The sequence below is a fragment of the Littorina saxatilis genome, linkage group LG1 (genome assembly GCF_037325665.1).
Source record: "Littorina saxatilis isolate snail1 linkage group LG1, US_GU_Lsax_2.0, whole genome shotgun sequence".
NCBI lineage: Eukaryota > Metazoa > Mollusca > Gastropoda > Littorinimorpha > Littorinidae > Littorina > Littorina saxatilis.
Genome location: NC_090245.1, coordinates 84,185,883 through 84,211,763, shown reverse-complemented (window position 1 = coordinate 84,211,763; position 25,881 = coordinate 84,185,883). Strand labels below are relative to the sequence as shown.

At 42.5% G+C, this 25,881-nt stretch overlaps 2 protein-coding genes across 2 annotated transcripts in view; both read left to right on the top strand.

The window, feature by feature from the left end:
- Nucleotides 1-213: 213 nt before the first annotated feature.
- On the top strand, nucleotides 214-9,765 carry LOC138981958 (uncharacterized protein C15orf61-like). Its single transcript, XM_070355144.1, has 4 exons — nucleotides 214-259; nucleotides 2,326-2,502; nucleotides 3,321-3,564; nucleotides 4,922-9,765. Exons 2-4 carry the CDS (start codon nucleotides 2,422-2,424, stop codon nucleotides 5,047-5,049), a joined length of 453 nt encoding a protein of 150 aa, XP_070211245.1. The 5' UTR covers nucleotides 214-259; nucleotides 2,326-2,421; the 3' UTR covers nucleotides 5,050-9,765.
- An 11,023-nt stretch (nucleotides 9,766-20,788) lies between these two features.
- LOC138981948 (uncharacterized) overlaps nucleotides 20,789-25,881 on the top strand; it is a 27,346-nt gene continuing 22,253 nt past the window's right edge. Inside the window, exon 1 of the mRNA XM_070355134.1 lies at nucleotides 20,789-21,291. The gene's annotated coding sequence lies outside the window, so the exon portion shown is untranslated. The remainder of the gene's footprint in view (nucleotides 21,292-25,881) is intronic.

The following is a 25,881-nucleotide window of genomic DNA, read 5'->3' as shown; positions in this document are numbered from 1 at the left end:
AGTCACCATTCTTGGACCGTTCAAGGTTTGCTCGTACTGGACACGGAACGAATTTTTTAAGTGTATGGCTAATAACATGTGTTAGAAAATAGATTTTGATACATCCATGTTTATTATAAAACGGTAAAATGCAAGTTGTTAATATGTGTCTAGTTAATAACGAACCCCTAAAATTCTTAAATAGAACAATACCTAATTTGTCCAAGCTGAGGGAAGGGAGAGAACTGCAGCATTTCCGAGCAACAAGAAGCAGAGCACGGTAACACAAATTGTTTGTCTTCAGAGAATCAGACCTTCCTACGCAGATTAATCTTTTACAGTCAAGAAGGCTATCCTGTTAAAATCACACATCTAACTTATCTACTTCATATCCTCTCCCCTTGCATCAAGTACTCAACGCATTTGCTCAACATAAAGAACATTGGCCTGGGCAGAACAGTTTTAAGAGTTTGATTTCAAGAAGAATAACATGGACAAGTCTCACTCTTACTCTTACACTTACAGTCTTAGTCTTAGCCCGCGCAAGGTCATTAATCTTTGGACTTGACTCTTGAGGCTATTGTTTGCGCTTAGATTCACGTTTTAGATGTCTGTCAGGCATGAGCAAGTTCCAGAATTTTCACTCGCCTTGTGCCACAAGTTGTGGGCTAGTGAAATTCAAAATTGACTAGCCCACAAACAAATTCACTCGCCCACAAAAATGAGTTTCCAAAAAACAAAACGATTCCATCCATTCAAACGTGGTGAAAGGCGAGCAGGTCTTTGCAAGCGCCTGTACAGATCGCATCAGTTGAGCGACACGAGCACGCTGGTCTTGCGTTAGCTGGTGCATAGCGTGTCCCCCCTCGGTGTCTTCGACCTTTTTGTTTGAGTTTACCCATTTTTTGGTGTTTTGTTGGTGAGACTTTGATGTTTCGTGTGCACGTATGTTTTCTAGCTTAAATTTGTCCGTACCAACATCAAATGCCCCCCCCCCCCCCCTTTCTCTCCTTCTCAGAAGCGGCATGCTTTTCGCAAGCAGTACACAACATGACGTTTTTTTCCCGATCATAGTTTAGCCATGCAGCCTCTCTGCTTACCAGTCAGATTTTGTATAGTCTGTCTGGAAGGAACGCTTCCTCTGTCCGGAGACATACTTTTTCAATCTCTCGGACTCCGTTCCCTCTGGTCTGGCTTTTTTTTTTTTTTTTTGGGGGGGGGGGGGGGGGGGAGGCTGGCAGTTGTCCAAGTATTTCTACATGTTTACAGCTTCAGATCTGCCTAGGCTTCTGAGACACACAATTCTGATTGGTTAAAATCGCGTCAACGAAAAGTCCTGATAACCCTGAAATCATACGGTCATTCTGATTGGTTCATGGTCACTAAAGAGAATTTCCCGATCAGCTGGAACTGGAGCTCCAATCACATCTAATTTTAGCAATCGTAGACGACAACGTGCTTCACAACAGACAATCGTCGCTCGGAAAATGATAATACCACAGACCAAAAATTTACACTCGCCAAGTGGGCGATCATTATGAGACTTTCTACTCGCCCACACTCATTTCTGGTCGCCTGTGGCGAGTGGGCGACCGATCTTGCTCATGCCTGTCTGTATTGTTACCCATCTTGACGGCTGCCGTTGTTTATGAATACATTTACATGTGCTTCAGTTGGGTCCATTTTGAAAGGAATGATTTGAAAGCAAGACTCACTTAAAACCGGACACAGACTAAAAACGGCCCTGAAAGTCCAAGAAATGGTGTGCTAGCCTTTGGCTAGTGATTCTGAAATGTTACTAGCCAGAGACTGAGAGTGAGAGAGCAAACTTTACTAGCCAAACCAACAATTTGTTTCAGCAACTTAATTACTTGCATTTGGCGAGTAGATGAACATTTCTACTCGCCAGTTACATGATTCTACTCGCCATGGCGAGTAAAACACTTGCCACTTTCAGGCCTGAACAAGGACATGCGTTTTAATTTGTCCATGAGAAATATACTTTTGTAAAAGCCTTTCTTTAGTATAAGAAGCACATGCAAGTACTATACGGACAGTTCTGACTTCTGAATGACTTACATGTTCAGTACGTGTAGATTGTTTGTCTTTCATTCCTGCAGATGTTTAGCAGTTTATGTCAGTATCTATAAGTCAGAATTCAAATCTTATTTTGTCATTCATACATGCAGCTTCTAGATTCTATGGAAAATTAAAGAAAATGCCCTTTTATTTATTTATTTTTTTTCTATTTGGTCTTTTAATACATGTACCTGGCTTGAACTGACAATTTTGTTTAATACTAGAAGTTTAAAAAAAAAAAGATTTAACATTATGATGCTTGTGCAGGATTCCACTAATATACTACACATCACCCCTGAGTGTTCAGGCTGACCATGTGATGTGCCTCACTGGCTAGAACGATCACCCAACACCTTGCTTGGTATGCTGTCTCGCTTCAATGCTGCTGTCAGACGTCTTATTGTTGGTCATGCCCAGAGCAATTCTAAGCCCTTAGCCTCAGAGGTAAGTTACCTCATACCTGTATCCAGTATACAAAGTATTGATTGTTTCTGTTGAAAAACAACAAGCGTATTGCGTAAGTGTAACTATTCCTTGAGCAAACAGCTATAACTTCCACTTATATTAACAGTCGCTGCTGACACCTGAAAAGGATTAAGAAATGTATGCCTTTGAAGAAGCCTGAAAATGGAGGCAACTTTACAAAGAATAAGAAGAGAACATACAGGAAAACAAGTTGTAGAGAGAACACATGCAGTCTTGAATTTGGAGGGACTGCATGCATGTAGACACAGGTTTCAGTGTTTTGCTTACAGTACTATTATTGGAAGACAGACAACCATCCAGGGGTATAAGTAGTTCCTCAACATATCAAACAGTAGCATACCCCAGGTGTGCCTGTGAATGTGATTGCTTAGGCCAAAAAAAATAATAGGTGTGGTTAAGGTAACATAGCAAAAAAAAAAGGGTAGGAAGGTAGGCAATCACTTTTTTTTTTTTTTTTTACTTTTTTTTTCTAATGTGTACAAATTAAACCTACTTGACAGGGAAATAAGTGTGCGACTCGAGCGCTTTCATTTTCATTGCGTTTTCTGCACTCGTTTTATTTTATTTTATCTTTATTTTTTGACAAATGTAATAAAAAAAGTTATAGGCTCGGCCCCTAAAAATAGGGTAGGTCGGGTTACCGTAACCACACCTATTTTTTTTTTTAGGCCTTATTTCAATTTTAACGGTAAACCATATACATGTTGGCTGTGTTTGATTACAGGTGTTGCTTATTTGATAGTAATTAACCATCTGTTGGCTGTGTTTGATTACAGGTATTGACTAACCACCTTGCTCAGCGTGGTCTTCCACCTTGGACATCATTTTGTGTGTATCGGTCAGCTGTGGTCAACGATCAGTTTGGACGGTCACACTTCAACTGGAGTCTGAAGGGAGCTAACTACCACATTCTGCGCACTGGTTGCTTCCCTTTCATCAAATATCACTGCTCACGAAGGCCCTGGCAAGACCTCGAGCGAGACGATCGATTCTACACATATCTCAAACTGATCAATCTGGGTAAATTATTAATTGCTAAAAAGTTTCAATTATTTCAAAGGAATTGTTCAGTCAAGATATTGTGTTTAAAAAACACAAATGGCAAAAGCAAAGTATTCTGATTTTTCTGTGTGTGACAAGATCTCTTTTGATAAAATGTCTGCAGTAAATAATCTTTCAGATGAAACCCTTTACTGGCACTGAAACTAGCCATGGGAATTGTCTGTACGTACATATGCATTTGTCTACATCAGCTGCATGACTGTGATGCTGATAGTGATTAAAAGATAGAAAGCGAGCAGCATTTTACGCTCACACAAGACTTTGAAAAACCTACTATACTAGTCAATCAATCAATCAATGAGTCTTATAGTCGCATATTCCGTGGGTACAGTTCTAGGCGCTCTGCAGTGATGCCGTGTGAGATGAAATTTTATACGGCCAGTAGATTGCAGCCATTTCGGCGCATATTTACCTTTCACGGCCTATTATTCCAAGTCACACGGGTATAGGTAGACAATTATTAACTGTGCCTAAGCAATTTTGCCAGGAAAGACCCTTTTGTCAATCGTGGGATCTTTAACGTGCACACCCAATGTAGTGTACACGGGGGGAGGTTCGGACACCGAAGAGAGTCTGCACACAAAGTTGACTCTGTGAAATAAATTTCCGCCGAACCTGGGATCGAACTCACGCTGACAGCGGCCAACTGAATACAAATCCAGCGCGCTACCAACTGAGCTATATCCCCGCCCCACTAGTGTGTCAAACAGTGATTGTTTTTGCCAGTGTTTAGCACAGAGGACTTAAAGCAGTGTAGACATTGCACATTTCTGTGAAATTAAAGAAAAATGAAAATGAAAATATTGTGTTTTCCCTTATCTAAGGAACATTTATTACTATTAATCAGGGACGTAGCAGACCCACAACATTTGGTACGGCGAGGGGAAAAAAAAGCCGATTTGCTTCCCAGGTCCATTGATCGACGTAATGTGGATGTGTTTGTGAACTCACTGTTTCGTCTCACATCTGCTTTTGTTCTAGTTATTACCCCTGACTGATTTATGAGGATGTGATCATCATTGGATTTCTTTAAAAAAAAAAAAGTCTAAAATGTTGTACGGCGATTGCCGTACCGCATCCTACGTCCCTGTTAATATGGACCTCCCATGAACAGGAGCAAACAGGGGTGGTATTTATGCAGGAATACCATTTTAAATCAGTTTAAAACACATGACATAGCATTGTTATAGTGTCCAAATGATATGGGGGGGGGGGGGGGGGGGGGGAGTGCCCAGTAAGCTTTTCCATTCCTACTCCAGTCCCATCCCTGACCCCCCAAAAAAATGTTTGGCTCATTTTGTGTTGTTCATTGCAGGCATTCCAACTGTGGCCTACGGGATAGGATCCTGGTTGTTGGTGAGAGTGACGGAAGAGGTCCACACATCCAAGGGAAAGGTCAAGGTCTTCTTTCTCAACCACGAGGACCCAGGAGCCATTAACTGACTACAGCTGGTGTTTACACAGAAAATCTCGCCCATGAGTATGCTGCAAATGTTGTCGTTGCTTTGTGCTTCATCAGTTGGTTTGACACAGTTTTGACACACATTTGACAATTCCTGTTCAATGTTCTTGAATGGTGTTTGTTTTTTTGTGTGAAATATTTTGAAGGATTTGTTACCGTTGTTGGTTGATAAGTGAATTGTTTATAAATCCTTCTGCTTTTTTTTTCATCAGTGTTTGTGGCACGTTCTGTTTAAATCAGAAGTAAAGAACTGTATTACCAGACAGTGCACACATTTTGACTAAAAGTGGAGTTTGTTTTTAACAACCATGGCACCGCAAAGTTATGAGCTGAGCTTTGCAGGGTCTGTACTGGTCATTTTCATTGCCATAGTGCTATTCATCTTAGCTGTCAACCTGCTAGTGACAATTTTGCGGTATTGTTGGCGCAAAGTGTTTGGGACGGCCAGGAAATTCATAGAAACTTCCACACAGACAGGGGCAGGGGAGGGAAATGGAACAGCTGTGCAAACATCTGAAAATAATGTAAATAAGACGGAGGTTTCCACTCCAACGCAGAGTGGTAAAAAGAAAAAGAAGAACTAGATCAGCACTGTAGTAGATAGCTTCTTGTGTGTTTTGTCTTTGTCAGTGTGATTGTTTGGGTTGTCTTCATACCCTTTGCCTCTACTAGTACTATAGACAACCATTTGAAATTTGGCCTGAGATGGTAAATTCCTATTCAAGAAAAAGGTACAATTATAAGTACTGTAGCACATATCAGGGAGAGGTTTGTTTGGATTACGTCTGTGTGTGTAAAGCGCTCTTCTCACATTTTTTCTTCTGCTTTTAGCCAAAATAATAATGAAACTATTAATATGTTGTTTTAATTTGAAAAAAAGCACACCACCACTTACAAAAGCAGCATAGTAAAAGGACCAAAGGAGATCACTTGTGTTTATATGCATAAGATATATATGCATCCACAAATCTTTTGTACCCAGAAAAACACAGCATTCAAAGTTTGAACATTTATTTGATTAAATAAAGTAGTCTCCTTTCCTTGATAAGGGGTCACTCGGCATCCTTCTTCTTCTTCTTCTTCTTCTTCTTCTTCTTCTTCTTCTGCGTTCTTGGGCTGAAACTCCCACGTACACTCGTGTTTTTGCACGAGTGGAATTTTACGTGTATGACCGTTTTTACCCCGCTATTAAGGCGGCCATACGCCGCTTTCGAAGGAAACATGCTGGGTATTTTCGTGTTTCTATAACCAACCGAACTCTGACAACGATTTCAGGATCTTTTCCGTGCGCACTCGGCATCCAACACCCAGGAATTTCCCTCCTTGATGATCTCCTGTTTTCTCTCTTTTTGACAGAAAAGCGTGTAGATCATAACTAGGACTCTCTGTTTGCTCACTGAAATTGCTCTGTTTCTGTCTTTGAGATCACATTGTCCTTCAAGAGGACATGACTAATTTCATCTACACTTGAATAAGGGTGTGTCGTTGATTGCATGAAGACACACATCATTTTCTGGCTTGAAACGTTGTCATCTCAGATTTGTAAATGACGAGTTTTCAGATTTGGAAAATCTGTATACATTTTGTTAAACGTTTGTTATTGGTACACAATGTGTTGACAAAAGAGTCGATCATAAGCAGCCAGCTTTTTGAATTTCATTGTGTAAAAAAGAGGTTAACAGACAGAAAAAGTCTGTGTTCATGGTACAAACATCATGCATCTTTTTTTTCTTTGCTGACTCTAACATAGGAAGCAATAGATAATGATTATGTCTGACTATGACCCCCCTCCCCCTCCCCCCTGAACATTTGAATTGAGTCAGCCCTCTTGGAAAGGTTTTCTCTGTTTCCACTGTACATTTGATTTATTTATCTCAATGATTAATATCCGGTACCAGACACCTGTTGTTGCTGTATCATATTCTTGCCATTCATGTTGTCTATTCTGGTCTTTGATGCCTCTCTGATATTTTATTCTTTCAAATCAAAATATACTCAATGGCATTTCTGGCCTGAATGCGAGAGCATTTTTGTATGTATCACATCAGGATGGCTGACGTCCAGTGCATTCTAGATTAGGGCCTGTATGTATTTGTCTTCGGCTATTTCTATGCTTGTTTCTAATCTGTGAAATCATTTTAATTTAACAATCTGCCCTTTCCACGAGCTTTTGGGTGATAAGGTATAGAGAAAGTGATTGGGGGTAAAGGGGTATGGGGTGGAGAGGGGAAGGGTTTGGTGGGGTAGGAGGAAGGGAAAAGCTTAGTACATGCAGATTTGTGGAGGATTTTTTGTCTCTCCATTTTTAGCTTTTAGGAGTTTTTTACACTCCGGAAAGGAACTTTTTAATGAAATTGAACATTGTATACTTATGTTTATCCTGAATGAATTGTTTTTGTCTTGTAAATAGGTATAAAAACATTAATTGTCCTTGCCAGGTGAAATGTTCATAGTCTACAAGTTTTTTCCAGCATTGATTTCAGCAGACTGTATCTACTTAAGTGTTTTACAGTCAGTAAAGTTATCCTGAACCATGCAATGCAAGACAGGGGTGATGGTATGCTTTTTAAGAGTACATATCTATGAAATAGTCTTTGCCTTCTTTCATGTGGGTCCTTGGTTTTGGGCCGTATGTCTACTCTCTCCCCTGCAGGGTTTCCATTCTGTGCTGAGGTGTAGGCCTACTCAGTGAACTCTGACTCCATTGGGTGTAGGGATATGTTCTCTGGATGGGTTTGCTCATACTGAGAATGGAACTTAAAACTAGAACATAAATGCCTCACACTGCACTAACCACAGGTCACATTACCTCGACTATGTCAAGTAAAAGAAATAGGTGAAAGTTGAATATAACATTTTAAATTCCTGTCACTAGCATCTACCTCTACTTTATTTTAATAAACTAGATTGTTTTGATTGATTTATTTTTGAATAAGTCATAGTTTTCAATCAGTCTTGGAAGTACATTTTTGTCAGCAGTTAGCTTTGTTAAGTTAAGCGCAAAGGTCATAATGAATTATACATAATCATCAAGTTTACTCAAATCATCGACTCTCAGGATTGATTTCTAGTTGTGTTTTCTATGGTGCTTTTGTTGTTGTTTCAGTGGTATTGTGTATTTAGGGAATAGAATTTAGTACCAGTATATTTTATTCGGTATAATCATACTTGTAGTTGTAGGCTGTGTAATTTTTTTTTTAAATCTTATTACTCTGCGGCCATCCCTTCTTGTTCATCTTTTTGTAACCTTTAATGGGAATTTAGATTTGTTAGGCTAAATAAAAAGGGCATTTGCATGTGGACAATCTGGGCAATGTATGTAGTGTTATTAAAATCATGGCAGAAAGTCGTTCTCAAAACGGAATGTGAATGTATCATTATCTCCTGTGAGTTTAGTCCATGTATTGTTTCTCTCGCCTGTGTATAATCTGTAAACTTCATGCCTATGGTTGTGAGGGTTAATCTGCCTGATTTGTTAACTAATGTGTGACATGTATATTTGGGCTTTGCAGGTGCCTTTGGGATGAGATGTCAATTGCAAATGTCTGAGCACTCTTTGACATGGGCTGTCTCTTGTATAGTAACAAAAATAACAAATATTTTGTGTGTGGATGCGAATCATTAATAATTATATGTTTGGATTTTTTTTTAAACACTGTGCAATCTTACTAATGGGGTAATTAGTTACTTAATTTGCAGTGCATAACTTCCTTGTGAGGTCTGTTTTCATACTGCCCTCTTCACATTTGTTTTGTGGGTTTGATTGACTTTGCAAAACTGTCTTTTTATATCTGTATTTTAGTAATCATTCCATTATGTTCTATTTTTCTCTTGGGATAATTACTTGGTAACCTCCCTGTCCTGTGTTAGAGAACTTTTGAGGATTATGCACTGTTTTTCTAATTTTAACATGATTTAGCAAACAGACAGGGTCCTGATTTAGTATGAAGCCACACTGCTAGTTTTCCCTTTTGTATTTATTTTTGACTCCTGTAGTCTAAATCAGGCAAGGCACAAAATGACAAGATGTAGAAAAAAAAGGGAAGTAAGCGTTCTAAATATAGATCACAACAGTAAGTGAGAGTTAGGCCAAAAAGAAAAATATGTCTGTTTCCGGTAACCCGACCGACCCTATTTTTAAGCGCCGACCCTAAAGGTTTTTTTCGCTTTCCGCACACAAAAAAAAAAAAATTAAGTCAAGTATACTTTATGTAGTTTCAATATATCTAGGTCAAAAACATGTGCTAAATAATTGTAAGTAAACTAAGGAAGCGTTTAAAAAACAAACAAAAAAACACGTAAAAAGACGTTAACAAAACATAAGAAAAAGGTAAAAATAAAAAAAAATTAAAAAACCACCGACCGACCCTATTTTTTTGGGCGATGTTACCGGAAACAGACATATTTTTCTTTTTGGCCTTATGCAAAATCAGTCCTGGCACCTGAGAGAATAAGAAGGAACATTTGAGGAAAAAAAGAAGAACTTTGATCCTCAGGAGTATCTCTGACTCACTGTTGTTGTCTATATCAAGAGCGCTTAGTTCCCTTTGTTAAATTTCTCGGATTTGGTTTGTCAGGGTATGTTGTAAACTATTTATGCATATTATCATAGACTTTGGTGTGTTACAAATTATGACAATGTAATGATTATTGCTAAATTGGTAGAAAGAAGAAATATAAAGTCTATGCTTTTCTTACATGTAATGATTTGTTTATTGAGAGAGAGAGAGAGAGAGAGAGAGAGAGAGAGAGAGAGAGAGAGAGAGAGAGAGAGAGAGAGAGAGAGAGAGAGAGAGAGAGAGAGAGAGAGAGAGAGAAATATCAAATCAAATCAAATTTTACGAGGGTTGTGGCATAAGCACTACAAATTAGCTTCTTTTCAGAGAGAGAGAGGGAGAGAGAGAGAGAGAGAGAGAGAGAGAGAGAGAGAGATTGATTGATTGATTGTGGATGTGTGTGTGTGACTGCCTGACTTCCTGACTTAGCAGTTGACTAACTTTGTAGATTGACTTAATTCTTCATCAGGAAATCTGCCATGTCCGTACAATGATTCCTGCGATGAAAGGACACCCTTAGGAAGAGCCCAAAAGGTCCCTACATTGCATGTGGCCTTTCGTGACAAGTATTTTTGGTCAAGATAATCAACAGTGGGACAGGAAAAGGTGTCTTTACTTGGGAGGTGTCCTCTCATCTGAGGGTCCTCACACCGCACATAGCACTTTTGTACAATAATACTGCATGCACTGGTATGATCACCTGATAAAAGACATCACATGGCCTCTGAAGCTTAGCATTAAGCTTAACTTTTTTAAACACCAGATTTGACTTGAGTGTAGGTCCTGCTACTTTAGGCATTATACGTTTCCACCTGGTTCAGTGTTTTTAAGATTCATATTTGAACACAAAGAAAGCTGCATCGATCTTTGCCCCCGCGGGTTAGGGGGGAGTCCCATATTGGTTGGGACTAGAAAGAATTTACCCCATGCTCCCCAGCATGCCGTAAGAGGCGACTAACGGATTCTGTTTCTCCTTTTACCCTTGTTAAGTGTTTCTTGTATAGAATATAGTCAATGTTTGTAAAGATTTTAGTCAAGCAGTATGTAAGAAATGTTAAGTCCTTTGTACTGGAAACTTGCATTCTCCCAGTAAGGTAATATATTGTACTATGTTGCAAGCCCCTGGAGCAAATTTTTGATTAGTGGTTTTGTGAACAAGAAACAATTGACAAGTGGCTCTATCCCATCACCCCCCTTCCCTCCGTCGCGATATAACCTTGAATGGTTGAAAATGACGTTAAACACCAAATAAAGAAATGCATCGATCTTTATCTGATAACTACAGACACACGCAATCAAGAGATGTTCCTGCCAATTAGTGGATTTATTTCCTTGTCATATAGCTCCATAAATGATTTTCGAAATTCCCAGATTGCATGATTTTGATTTTTTGTTTAAAGTTTTCTGAGCGGCGTGTTGATTTGTTTAAAGTTTTTTTACTATTTCATCTCAAGCCATGCCTGTTTTCCGGGAGAAAACAAAAAAGGGAAATCTATTGGAAATACTGACAGAACCCAGTGCATTCAGCATTTTTGTTTTCTGAATATTCTGTTCTTATTTCTCCCCAAAAGTGTCCTGTGAACTGAAGACCGCACCAAGCGGCAATATAGCTATATATCAGTCATTGAACGCTGCTGAAAGATCGACCTCAACCAACCTCTGCCCCCTCCATCCATCAATTCTTCCATTTTCATCGATCTTTGGACGGATCATGAGACTGATGCGCATTACCATTACCCATCCAATTCAGTGCTACCCCACTACCCCTGGGCTACATCTGCGCTCCCCCCTCCCCCTCCCCCCGCCCCCCTACACATCTCTTCCGCAAATGGAAACGGGCTGAAGAGATTGCGCAAGTCCGTGTGTCGCTTGCAAGATCATGCACGCTGTGATTTTATTTGCGGTTATTTTTTCTTTCTTTCTGTGCATCAAAGGTCGTGTTGGCTGTTTCAATACACACTTTGTGTTTCTTTTCTTCTTCTTTCCGTTATGCTCTTCTTTCGTGTGAGTGTGTGTGTGCGAGAGAGAGAGAGAGAGAGAGAGAGAGAGAGAGAGAGAGAGAGAGAGAGAGAAACACGTAGAGATAGATTGGGCATGTGTAGCATTGATTACCGCGTACAAAGTACACAGTCGTTTGGTGACATTGACGTCAAGTGTTACTGTTATCATTCCAATGTACTTGTGCATGTATCATAATTCCATCCTTCACTCGGTGAATTCGAGTGTGTATGCCTGCATGTGTGTGTGTGTGTGTGTGTGCACGGTGTGTGTGTGTGTGACCGTCTTGGTGTATGCCCCCCCCCCCCCCCCGCTCTCCATGACAACTGAAACTGGCACACCGAACTTATCTCTTTCCTAACCCCTTCCCTCTCTCTCTCTCATATTGGTTTCTGTTCTTCCCTGTTTAAATCTATCTCTTTCTCTTTCTCTCTCTCCCTCCCGCTATCTATCTCTGTCTCTGTCTCTGTCCTTGAAAGGTGATTGCTTCTGCGCTGCGAGACAGGCTTGATTACTACGGGGCTATAGAGACAAGAACGAAGGGGTTATATACTTGTGTGTGTGTGTGTGTGTGCGCGTGCGTGCTTACAGTGTGTGTTTGTTTGTGTGTTTCTTTGTGTCATCGTGTGGGCGCGTGTGTGTGTGTGTCATTCTATCTCTGTATCTCTCTGTCTCTGTCTCCTGTTCGTCTCCGAGGCGTCGATATCAGAACCCCACGTACGAGACTCTGTGTCTCAAAACTGATGATTTCATGGGGCTGTGCCACCGCGAGGTCAAGGTCGCGGGTGGGATCGATTTGTTTTGCACGGGCAACCTGTTCGTACCGTGTGTTCTGATCAATGGTCAGTCAGTTTGGAAGGCCATGATGGCGTTGTGTCCACCTCCGTTCTATTACCTGTACTTGTGTTCACAAGCAGTCTGAGTCATTATGCTTGACCAGCATTCACGTGTTCAAATATTTAAAGCCACAAGTGGATTATTGATATAGTCTTTGTTAAATCCCGACACGTGTTTTTCATTGTTCTCGATCAATGTCTTTGAAGACGTCATATCCGGCTTTTTGCAAAAGTTGAAGCCGCACTATGGTAACCTCATTTTTTAAGCAAATTGATTGAAACTTTGGCCAAGCATTTGTTTGTTTACTCGGTCTGGACTATGGGATTGCATTTCACCTTGGCAGCTATTATCTAATTTGTTCTTTAAAGTAGTGATTAAAATCAATATTTTGCTACCAGCTTTAAAAATGATTTCATTGTATTTTGTTGTATCTATTTTTTTTCTGAATCCAAACATATATACATATGTTATGGTTGGATTAAATACAAGCCAAGAAAGCTACAGAAATACAGAAAATCGCGCTTTCCTGTTACGCACAATCGCTATTGCGCTATACCGGCTGTCGTTTCAAGCGACTGAAGAGCGCAGCAGCTCAGTTTGGCATGCTTTGCACGGGCTTTGATGACAGATATTTTGGTTTTCAGTGTCGATCGTTTAGTTTCGTGCAAACACATTAACTAAATGTATCGATTTCGTTTTACGCGATTTGTGATTTATTCGGTTGATGATATTCATATATTCATATTTATACTCCCCGTCATAAAAAAACAAACACTATCGTAATTATTTAACGTTTTAGTTTTTAAATTAATAAAAGGCACAGTCCTTCCCGTAAAAACTGTTTTCAATATACCCAGCCTTAATCTGAGATGGGATAAGGCCATCCCACCACTTAACTTGGACACATACTACAAATCAAAAGCCTGACTCTTTTCTGTCAGTGCCGAACTTTTTTTTAATGAATTAATTTATTCCTTTCTTTGCTCACCTCGTCTGTATTCTTATTCTTCTTCAGTTCTGTTTTGTCTCGTCATTTATTTATTTACCTGAAGAATAGACCTTTTCGGTATCTGAGCAGCTCTCGCGAGACACGCTCTTTGTTATGCTTTGAACATCGCGAGAACTTCGAACCTTGGCTTGTGCAGCTCGCACGAGATCGCTGTACCGCATGCTTTGCTATGCTCTGAAGTTTGCGAGAGATTACTGTGACGAGAGCTTGGAATACCGATAGGGTCTATTCTTCAAGATCAAAATTACACTGTTGTACTTTTCCAGTCGTGTGTTCTCCTTCGCATTAAAGGAATACCAGTAGGCCTATTGATCTGAAAGTTTGGATGGAGTTTCTGGCAAATGTGACGATTCTGAAGAATCTGGGGATTCCACTGTACCCTAACATTGACATTCACAGCACGATTTGTTTGAAAACGCACAAGTATGGTAATTAATTAAATCTAAGTGAGTGAATGCGCTTCAGGGGGTTACTTCTCTCCGGTGTAATTGGAAACAAAAACAGAATCGCCGCCTGGCAGTGAGACGATTGTGCCCTCTATATCGCGGCCGCGTAGTACGTAACACGCATCACCTACACAAACAAGGGAAGCAACTCAGTGGAAGTAACCCTAATCTATCATCACTATGAGTGCCCCCCGGCCCCCCTTCGTGTGTGCCGATTCTACGACATGCAAAACACTTGTGCAAAGCGAAGGCAATCCTCTTGCGCGGTTCCGAAAGCCCCCCCCTCCCCCCCTTCATTCTTACGTGACCCGACAATTGAACCTTTTTTTCTCAAGGAGAGACCCAAAATACCCAGCCTCATTTTAGAAGCCCCTCCCTCTCAAACACCAGGTGAGCCTTGCGTGTGTGTGGAATAATGCGGTCATGACAGGACCAATATGATATGCCACCAAGCCTACTCTTACCCTGCGGTGTGATCAATGAACAGTCTACTCGTACATTGACCAGGCTCCAGACCATCCCGCCCTTTTTCGATCAATCAACCGGTACCTCCGTCTTACACTTCCAATTTAGTCGACATGTACTTTTAGTCACGCAGCCAGGAAGGACTCTGAGAAAGGTCGCCCTGAATTCAAGTGTTAGGAAACTCTCACTGTTTTCATAGTCGCTTCGACCACAGGAGCTGCTAGCACACTTAAAAATACCCCCCCCCCCCCCCCTTGCTCCGCTCAAAGCCAAAGGTACAGATTGCTCAAAAAGTTATATTTATCAACTTTTACATTTTGAAAAATGTTTGTTCTTCTGTATATTGCACAGCGAGAAAACCGTGCATTTTGCAGGGACAACAACAACAACAAACAAACAAACAAAACCACCACCACAAACAACAAAACACACAACAACAACAACAACAACAACAACAACAACAACAAACAAAGGGACAAACAAAGGGACAAACAAATGAACGAAACCACCACCACCAACGACGACAACAACAACAACAACAACAACAACAACAACAACAAAATCACCAACGACAACAACATCAACAACAACAACAACCGAACAAACAAAACCAGACCCCTACCTCCCACTCCCCAATTATTAAAACATCCTAGAATGGTAATGTTGGAATTTAGATCAAGGCGCTTTTTTGTCGTCGTAATCTAAAACTGTGACGTTTTTACACTTTTTATTTTTTTTTTAATCAGCATTCGCTTCTTTGACATAAAAACTTGCCCAAGAACGAGGGATTTGGAAAAATATTCAGAATTGCACAATCTTGTAACACAAAAACATAAATGCCATTCAGTCGCTGACCCAATTCAGAATGTGAGGGCGTCCTGAAAAAAATAAAAAAAATAAGAGCGTGTCAGACAGCTGCACATAAATGACAACTCGGTTACAAAAAACTCACAAAACAGTGGGGTTTTTTCTAGAAAAAAACAACACAGTGTCTGACCAAGAATCGGGTTTCACCGAAAACAACACTTGCAATCGAGACAGCTGAAGCCATGAATGTCGGCTGAAATTTGAACCAATTGAGTTTTCCCTTTCATTTCGATAAAGCACAATTATGTCGTAGACTGGTAAGAGATGTTGCAAGCATTTTACTTTCTTGAGCAAATTTTCCAAAACCTCGGCGATTTTGACCCCGCTGAACTTAGTGTGTTCCTGGTTGGCTCATGTGTAATGTACGGTTCCGATGTTTAGTGTACGGTTCCCATGTGTAGTGTACAGTTCCCATGAGTAGTGTACAGTTCCCATGTGTAGTGTACGGCTTCCATGTGTAGTGTACGGTTCCCATGTGTAGTGTACGGTTCCCATGAGTAGTGTACAGTTCCCATCTGTTGTGTACGGCCGTTCCCATGGAGTGTACGGTTCCCATGTCAGTGTAGTGTACAGTTCCCATGTGTAGTGTACGGCTCTACTGTACGGCCGGTTCCCATGTGTAGTGTATGGTTCCCATGTGTAGTGTACTGTTCCCATGTGTAGTGTACGGTTCTCATGTGTGGTGCACTGTTTCCCCTGTGTAGTGTATGGTTCTCATGTCATGTGAATTGTACGGTTCCCACGTGTAGTGTACGGCCGGTTCCCATGATGTAGTGTACGGTTCCTACTGATGTGTAATGTACGGTTCCAATGAGTAGTGTACGGTTCCCATGTGTAGTGTACGGCCCCCATGTGTTGTGTGCGGTTCCCATGTGTAGTGTACGGTTCCCATGTCTACGGTTCCCAAGTGTAGTGTAGGTTCCCAAGTGTAGTCAGTGCAGTACGGTTCCTATGTATAGTGTACGGTTCCCATGTGTAGTGTACGGTTCCCAAGTGTAGTGTACGGTTCCTATGTATAGTGTACGGTTCCCAAGCAGTGTAGTGTACGGTTCACATGTGTAGTGTACTTTTCCCATGTGTAGTGTACGGATCCGATGTGTTGTGTACGGTTCCGTGCACCGCCAACTTAAGGCCAATGACCGCAGCGCCACCATCACATTCGCGTGTAGTGTTAAATACTTATATTCTTGTCTCGTGTGTGTGTGTGGTATGCGTAGTAGTTTTAATAACTGTTATAAATATACAGTCTACTGAATGAACCAAAGAACGCTAAAAAAACTGAAAAGGGAAAAAAGGCGAGGAAAAACCGTTTAGAGCGGCCTGTATGCAAATGAGATTTAGAAAAAAATAAACGACACAAAAATGTCTAACAAATGAGTCAAAAGAGTATAAGAAAACGTGGCTTGAAATTCCTCCACTGAGTTCATTGCGATGACCGCAACGCTGGCATCACTGCCGCGCGGACCGTTTCATACTGATATCCACGTCTTGTTTTTAGGCTATATATATAAAGTAGCATACGTGATCTGACAATACAAGACAGTTTGCATGAAACTTATAACAAGTTAAAGATACAGTACCATCTAAGATCTCGCTAGATTTGTTGCACAGGATAACGGCCACCACCACTTGAACACATACTAAACACCAACAGCACAATGGCTTTCTGTACATAGTGGTTTTTATTCTCTTATGAATTAATCACTTAAAAAGCCACAGCAAGCCACGGGTAGAGCTGGTATCATCATCGCCACACACAGGGGTACTTTACAGTATTGGTCATGTTTGTAAACTACGCATAATAGTAAACCGTGTGAAAAGTAAATATTCGCCGTAATGGCTTGAGATTTACTGGCCGATGTCATGAATCGAATGAGTGATATATTGTGTAAAAAATTCCATCTCACACGGCAGAAATTAATATGTAAAGCGCGGAGAGCACATTTAATTGTGGTTCGCGCTATATATTGTGCGCCTTGAGTCGCCTTGTGGTGAGATATGTGCGCTTTATAAATTCTCGTATTATTATTATTATTGTGTAGTGATCCACGCGGCCGCAGTATGGGACTGTTTTGCCATCCTCTATCTGTATGCATGAAGGTATTCACGTCTTATTTGTAAACCTTATCATCAAAAGTGACGCATTTAAAACAAGAAAACCAAATGTGTTTAGACACCACCAAGTTTGGACGTATCACATGTTAAATGCTTCTGTGGCAAAAATTACATTTCGTTGAAGAGAGAGAGAGAGAGAGAGAGAGAGAGAGAGAGAGAGAGAGAGAGAGAGAGAGAGAGAGAGAGAGAGAGAGAGAGAGAGAGAAGACAGAGACAGAGAGAGAGACAGAGAGAGAGAAAGCACATCAGTTTTATTTAAAACTCTGCTAGTTTTAATGCAATGACTCTTGAGCTGGCGTCATCACTTCCCCTACTGCTATTCATGTCTCGTTTGCCGGTAAGCTATAGTACTAATACAGTAGTAGTAAAAGTGACGAGGTGTATCGATCCTCCCCGCTCTCGGTGGGGAGTCTTTTGCCTTCCTCTATCTGTGTGCATACGGGGGTATTCAAGCCTTGTTTGTAGACTATATGATAAAAGTGACACGAGAAAAAACAAGAAAATGCAAATGTACTTGAAACACAACCGAGTTTGTAAAAATCATATCCATGTTTCTGCGGCAAAAAAGGACATTTCTTTGACGAGAGAGAGAGAAGAAAAAAAATCAGATTAAATTGAAACACAGCCAAATTAAGTGTAATGACCCTTGAGCTGGCGTCATCACTGCCGCTGTGCGTAGAGTTACGTACTGCTATTTACGTCTCGTTTGTAAGCAGTATTGTAGTAAAAGTGACGTATCGATCCGCCCTGCTCGGTGGGGACTATTTTGCCATCCTCTAACTGTGTGCATTGATTTGCTCTGCTTCGGCGGCGAAATCAGCGGGGAAGCTGGATGGAGGAATTCCTGCCAAGCTCTAGCTAGCGGTCACTCCACAATTTCCTGGCTTTTCTCTTTTAAGTTTGTTTCGTTGATGTTCTCCCCACGTCGGTGTGACCCCCCCCCCCCCCCCTCCCCCCCTCCCCCCAACCCCTGCCATACCCAGGGACTGGAGGATTCGACGGTTGACGAGGATAGGAGTTAATCAAAAGAGGGTGGGAGGTGTCCAAGAATGTGTTTGTGTGTGTGTGTGTGTGTGTGTGTGTGTGTGTGTGTGCGTTCGTGTGTGTGTGTGTGTGAGTGTGTGTGTGTGTGTGTGTGTGTGCGTTCGTGTGTGTGTGTGTGTGTGCGTGTGTGTGAGCGTGCGTGCGTGTGTGTGTGCGTGTGTGTGCGTGTGTTTATGAGTGTGTGTGTGTGTGTGTGTGTGTGTGTGCGTTCGCCGTGTGTGTGTGTGTGTGCGTGTGCGTGCGTGCGTGTGCGTGTGTGTGCGTGTGTTTATGAGTGTGTGTGTGTGTGTCAGTGTGTGTGTGTGTGCGTGTGTGTTCGTGTGTGTGTGTGTGTGCCGGTGTGTGTGTGTGTGCGTTCGTGTGTGTGTGTGCGTTCGTGTGTGTGTGTGTGTGTGTGTGAAGAAGGGGATGGGGCGGGATGGGTAGCGAGCGCAACAGAGGCATGGGCATAATGAAACACATACACAAGTATATATTAACACAAGCGCGTACATGGCACACGCACCCACACACACACGCACACACACACACACACACACGCACACACACACACACACAAACACTGACAAGGACAGTGACACATAAAACCAAACCCTAATCAAATTGTTACAAAATCACCACCGCGTCTATGGCTGTGGTGACGGTATCAGCAACATTCTGCATTCATTTTTGGCCACAAAATTCTTCTACCATTCTGCCAGCCAGCGTCGACCGTTCCACAGGCCCATCGTTTCGTCCGCCGACGGGCAGCCAGCTAACAGCATCCTATACCACAACGCAAGCAACAGCGTCAGCTCAGCCTATATATACTGTTCAAAAAAAGAAACGCATAGTTGCTACTTGCCAAATTTGTTTTATTTTTCGAAAAAATTAACAGAAAATCCAATATTTAGATTATTTGTTTGAAATTTGGTATGGACACAGTTGAATGCACACACAGTTCATTTGCATCTTCAAATCAATCAGTCAATCAATACGATTGGGTGCCGAGGCTGTCAAGTCAGTAGGGGGTGTGACTGCCTTGAGCAGCAACAACGTCAACTGCCCGGCACCTTCTGGGCATGGACTGGATCAGATGCCGGATATCTTGCTGTGGGATGGTGTCCCACTCCTCCTGAAGTGCCTGCAATAGATCGCGGTGATTTGCCGGCGCTTCTTCTCGCCTGCGCACACGTCTGTCCAATTCATCCCAGAGGTGTTCTATCGGTTTCATGTCTGGCGACATGGATGGCCAGGGAAGCACCTGGACATGGTGGTCGGTGAGGAACTGGGTGGTGAGTTGTGCTGTGTGCGGGCGAGCGTTGTCCTGCTGGAATATGGCATCCTGGTCAGCCAGAAGAGGAAGGGCGTGTGGGCGCAGAATTTCCTCCACGTATCGCTGGGCAGTTATGCGTGCACCAGGGTGCTCCTTCCAGCGGTATTGATCGCCCCCCACACCATGACGCCTCCACCACCATGAACGGGTGCCTCATCCACACAGTTGGGCGCGTAACGTTCGTTTACTCTCCGGTAGACCCTCCTCCGACCATCATGTCGCTGGAGCAGGAAGTAGGACTCGTCGCTGAACCACACGTGTCTCCAGTGATTCCGGACGGTCCAGCGAAGGTGCTGGTTGCCCCACTGCACTCGGTTCTGGCGATGGCGGCGGGTGAGGACAGCTCCTCTGTGAGGTCTGCGAGCTCTCAAACCAGCTTCATGCAGGCGGTTCCGCACGGTCTGGTCCGATAATCGGTGTGGCCCGGGGAGAGCCTGGACAGAAGATGAGGCCGACAGGAAACGATTCCGGAGGTGGCGGAGCCGTATGAAGCGGTCGTGAGCAGCAGTTGTCGCCCTTGGTCTTCCCGCTCGTGGCAAGTCAGCAACGGAGCCAGTGGCTTGAAACCTGACCCACAGTCTACTGATGGTGCTCTGGGACACGTGGAAGTGCCTGGCGATTGCACTTTGACTTTGGCCTGCTTGTAAACGACCCAATGCAATTTGGCGGTCTTGTCTGCTCAATCGGGCCATCTTTCGTCGCTGAATTGTCGTCTGATTTCTTTGTGGCGAACAATCCGCTTTTATGGGTTTTGGAAGACATGGTGAGAGCTCAATATTCCCCGAGTTTCACGAGATTACACTGAAGCATGACGAGTGGTCATGCCAAATGAGCAATTTTGACATTGTAGCCACTGATAACGCATGCGTCACGTGCAGAGCTCACTTGTGGCAATGAACGAAAGGTCGACGACCAGATAAACACTTTCTGCAGTTTGGTGGATATCCTTGTAGCCATATAACTAAATTAACCAAATATTACAAGCTATGCGTTTCTTTTTTTGAACAGTATAGCAACCCTACCACACCATGTCAAGATGTGGAGACAGGCGCCGCTGCGTCAAGACGAAATGTCGTGCCGTGACTGCCACTGCTACTACTACTGCTGTTGCTGCTACCGCGTTTGGACGCAAAGTAATAGAAACACGTACAGAGAAGGAGGGGGGAACACTAAGGAGAAAGTGGAGAGAGAGAGACAGACAGACAGACAGACAGAGAAGAAAAACGAAAGTAGAAAGAGAGTCTGGGGAGAGGACAGAGAGGAAGAGAGTCTGAGCAGAGAATGAGAGGAGAGACACGAAGGGACAGAGAGAGCCTGTGTCCGTGTTTGTTTGGGTCTGATCGAAGAGGGACAGAAACTGACTACGCGCTATATAGGCTCTGAGTGAGACTGGGTAGCACTGATTGAAATCCGGAGGGCTCGACCCCCCCTCCCTCGCTCACGGTATGTGTAATTCGACGGTCATCGGTGTGTGAGGGGAATCACTGCCTGGCTCCCTTGTCTGTCTGTCTGTCTATCTGCAGTGCTGGACGTTCGTTCCCTTGTTGAGCATTCATAATAGTGACAAAACGGTGAGTGTTTTTATCATTATTTCTTTTATTATTGTTAGGGTTTTCGAGTGTTGTAGTAGGGCTGAGGATGTTGTGCTGGTGGGAAAAGGAAAGGGGGGGTGATGAGAGAGAGAGAGAGAGAGAGAGAGAGAGAGAGAGAGAGAGAGAGAGAGAAGAGAGAGAGAGAGAGAGAGAGAGAGAGGGGGGGAGAGATAGAGAGAGAGAAAGAGAGAGAGACAGACAGACAGATCTGGTATTTATCAACAGGCCGTACGTGTGTGTGTGTGTGTCAGTGTGTGTGTCAGTGTGTGTGTGAGAGAGAGAGAGAGAGAGAGACAGACAGACAGACAGACAGACAGACAGATAGACAAACACACAGACATAGAGCGGGGAGGATGTTTAAATTGAGTATGCTCTTCAGTAAAAGATTTTGCTTTTAATCCGTGCTGTTGAAATCGCATTTAAAAAAAAAGTTCCACAAAACAGCTAATGTCCTGCTTATTTTCTCGGCGAGTGCAGTGGTATTTATTCCACTAGGGCGAAGAAAAGGATGGCTTGGTCGTGTCCTACACTACTCGTCATAAAAAACTTTACAGATGCGTTTGAGGGCAGATCTTTCTGATGAGGCCGTATCATTTTGTGTCTCATTACCCGCTAAAACGGCTTCAAAAACTGCCTTTTATGCCTTCTGAGAGGATTGACACCTAGACCGCTCAGCATGCCTTAGTGTCCATGGTAGCCACGATATATGAACAAAACTGATTGTTTTGGGTGCAGATGTGATTGTTCTGTCTAATGAAATGCTAATTATGTTTCGATTTAGTTGTTCTAATTTGTTGTCGATTTTATCGCGGGAACCTTGATTTTGCGAATTTGATTTTGGGGGGTGTCTGTGTTGTAGGTTCCACCGTATCGACACTACGTCATGTAAACTCAATATGTTTTTTGAATAAGTTAGGGGAATAAACGGCCTTTCCAGTCCTATAATTGGTTTTACGATAAACGGCCTCATCAGACAGATCTGCCCTCAAACGCATTTGTAAAGTTTTTTTTATGACGTGTAGTGCAGAACGTCAAAGCCAGCAGTCCAGTCCTTTCAACTGTAAAAGCTTGCAGGCTGTAGTTGTGGGAATTACGGAAATGGCTTTATCCTGGCAGAAGAAATGTAATTTTACGGGGCCGGGTCATATATTAGAAACGTTAGAGGCAGTAATGCCCACTTTTTGAACTGCAAAAGCTTCGGTTGTTGCTGTGGGAATTGAGAAAGTAACGTAATGAACTGGCGGACGAAATTTAATTTCAAGACTGCAGTCACAAAAGGTGACAAATTTTTCTAAATTACGTTAGAAATCTTAAATTAGCAACTCCTCGATCTTTCTCATGACATTTTTCATCTCACGAAATTAACATCTGCCCCCCCCCCCCCCCCCCCCCCCACCTCCCCACCCCCCCTCCCGACATTATTTCCTTAAGTTTTTAACAGAGATCAAGATTTTTTAATGTTCAGATTTGAAGTAGCAAGTGTTAGAAGACGTGGGTTTGTAGAACTTTCTTCATTTTTCTGTGATAGACCTAAATGTAAAAAGTTTCAAGCTCGGAGACCACACCATGACCATGTAAACTTAGAAAGGAAACAACATTACATTAGTCACGCCGTTGTTGTTGTTGTGTGCGTGAGTTGTGTGTTGGCAGACTTGACTTGACGGATGACTGTTTGCGTTAGTGAGACTGTGATCATTTTTTTTTAGTATGCATTCTTATTCTTTTGATTGGAAATGAGTATTGTTACAACATAATTTCCATATGGATTAATAAATTTGAGTTGAGTTGAGTTGAGTTGAGTTGAACATTCCCCGTCGACAGCTCTCGAAAGCGCACTATACGCTCGTACCGAAGCCGCAGGGCTAGGACTGAGTGCAGGGAACTTGTACGGACTCTTACAAATTCCTCTTGCCAGGCTGTCTGGATCGAAATCCTCTTTGCATTTGTTAATGAAATCTACACAACATCACAGAAAACCTTTCTTTTCTTTTTCTATTCGTTTTATTTTGTTTCAGCCCCGGGCCAAAATGTAAGAACCGAGAATGACATATATATACATTTAAAGGGACGTTAAAAGAAACATAAATATTGACGACAAAAATACTCTTCAACCAAAATCAACCTGGAAATTGAAAAAAAAAAAAATCTGTAACTACACATGATTTTTTTTTTAACCTTTAAATTTGTATTTGTTGTTTTTGACGGTGAGAAGGGATACGTTGAAGAGCGTCCTTGCTTTTTGTGTGTGGCTGAATCGGTTTTCTACCTACACGTAGGGGAGACATAATCTTTAAAAAAATAACATTAAATAAATAAGTAAATAAAATAAATAAATAAATAAATAAAAAAGGAGAAAACAAATATAGCCATGCCCACGCTAATTAAAGAAAAATCCGAGACCCTTTGCACTGTAAACAAAAACCCGCGAGGCATGTTTTGGCCAAAAATAAATGACTCTCCGTGTACCAGCTTACTTCGAGAAGCCGCGCCAAAGGAAATAACAATCATGTCCCTAGCAAATGAGACCTCTTCGGCATTCTTGTTTCGGGACGGCCAACCATAATCTGGTTCTCTGCTTCCTGTAAAGGGGGATCATCCTTGGCCCTCAGTAGTCGGAGATTGCGGAGGTTGCCTCGTCTTAAGTGCTGTTCACAGACTTGCAACCAACTTTCCCCTAACTTTCAAGCGATTCAGTTAGTCGGTGGCAAGTCAAATCAAAATCGCTGCCCATGTGAACACCAAAAACGCGCAAACTAGTTTAAAGCGGCGATTCTCGCCAAACTGTACTATTCGGGATTATCCGGTCGTCTTCGTTGTTTTCCGGAGAAAGGAAGTAACTGCATTAGCGAGGGTTGGCAAGAGCTAACCAATCAGTAAGCCCGATAAGAAAAGTCTGCGCAAAATCTTTGACAAGTCACGACCTAGTCGAGCAGTGATGAACTTAACTGAGTTTTGGAGTCGCTGCTGAATCTGGCCTAACTCGTACCTAAATCGCTGGGGCCGTTCACATGGCACACTTTTCGCCGACTTTGCCTCGACTTGTACTACTCGGGAAAAAATTTCAAACGACTAAAGTTGGGTAAGAGTTGGTTGCAAGTCTACCATGTGAACAGCACTTTACGCTAAAGGGTATGGAAGCCCCTCTGGGACACTTGTTTGTCGCTGATATGTCGCGGTGTCTGGGGTGTGACTGTCTGAAGAAGCCATGGGGTGATTCGTATCAACGAGGAAACATCCAGAGAAATAGGCACAGACAGACAGCCAGACGTCTACTAACGATGTAGATATAACAGTTTCAGACCCAGACCCAGACCCAGACTACAGATAAATATTCGTACACCCAAATACACACACACACACACACACACAAGCACGCACGCACGCAAGCACACACGCACGGACGCACACACACACACACACACACACACACACACACACACACACACACAAAACTTGACTAAACGTAACAATTCTTTAAGGCCAGGCCTTGTGTTCCCGCACTATATGTAATTTTTAAGTCCGCATGGGAGCAGTCCAGTTCCGTCGGAAAAAAATAGAGCAGAGGTCGAATGGACCTGGACTGCTGTCGTGTACTTTAGTGCAGCTGACTGTGTAGTTTAGCGTAGGCTAGGTGGGGTTTCCCAAGGGAATACTTTTCAACCAAGCAAAACAGTCCTATAGATATGAATAACTAATAACCGTCGTTAGCACGACAAGCGTGTTTCTGTGAGTCGGTTTTTATAATTGTGTTGTTGATGTTGATGTTGGATGTTGGTCTACAGGTGGTTTTTTTTCATAAGGTGCTACTGAATTAATTTAAATAATTTATTGACATAGGTGTCATTTGCGAAACAAATGTGTTTAAATGCAGTCAGGCTGTTTTGATAATTCAATCAATGAGGCTTATATCGCGCATATTCCGTGGGTACAGTTCTAGGCGCTCTGCAGTGATGCCGTGTGAGATGAAATTTTATACGGCCAGTAGATTGCAGCCATGTCGGCGCATATTTACCTTTCACGGCCTTATTCCAAGTCACACGGGTATGGTAGACAATTATTAACTGTGCCTAAGCAATTTTGCCAGGAAAGACCCTTTTGTCAATCGTGGAATCTTTAACATGCACACCCAATGTAGTATACACGGGGGGTGGTTCGGACACCGAAGAGAGTCTGCACACAAAGTTGACTCTGTGAAATAAATTTCCGCCGAACCTGGGATCGAACTCGCGCTGACAGCGGCCCACTGAATACAAATACAGCGCGCTACCAACTGAGCTATATATCCCCGCCCCTGTCTTTGAGTTGAAAGATGCTTTTATGTCGTGTCAAAGCCTGCAGAGATCTGTGATGGGGGAACATGATCCCACGACACGGAACGTGCCTTCAACTGGCAAACAATCTAGTCAATTAACGGCCCGTATTGGACGGGAGGGGAGGGGTAGGGGTTGGGTATGGTGGGGGGAGGGGGAGGAGGTGACTACACGCATTCTATATTGCAATATAAACTTTTTGCGGCATTTCTGATAAGTAGTGGTGGTGGTTTTTTTCTTGCCAGGCACATCATGTGGG

What these genes read in the sequence shown, in the direction of transcription:
- LOC138981958 (XM_070355144.1), top strand. Translation starts at nt 2,422, where the DNA reads ATGCTGTCTCGCTTCAATGCTGCTGTCAGACGTCTTATTGTTGGTCAT. An exon ending in CTAAGCCCTTAGCCTCAGAG is followed by an intron (nt 2,503 to 3,320) that starts GTAAGTTACCTC and finishes GTTTGATTACAG; the next exon opens with GTATTGACTAACCACCTTGC. An exon ending in TCTCAAACTGATCAATCTGG is followed by an intron (nt 3,565 to 4,921) that starts GTAAATTATTAA and finishes TGTTCATTGCAG; the next exon opens with GCATTCCAACTGTGGCCTAC.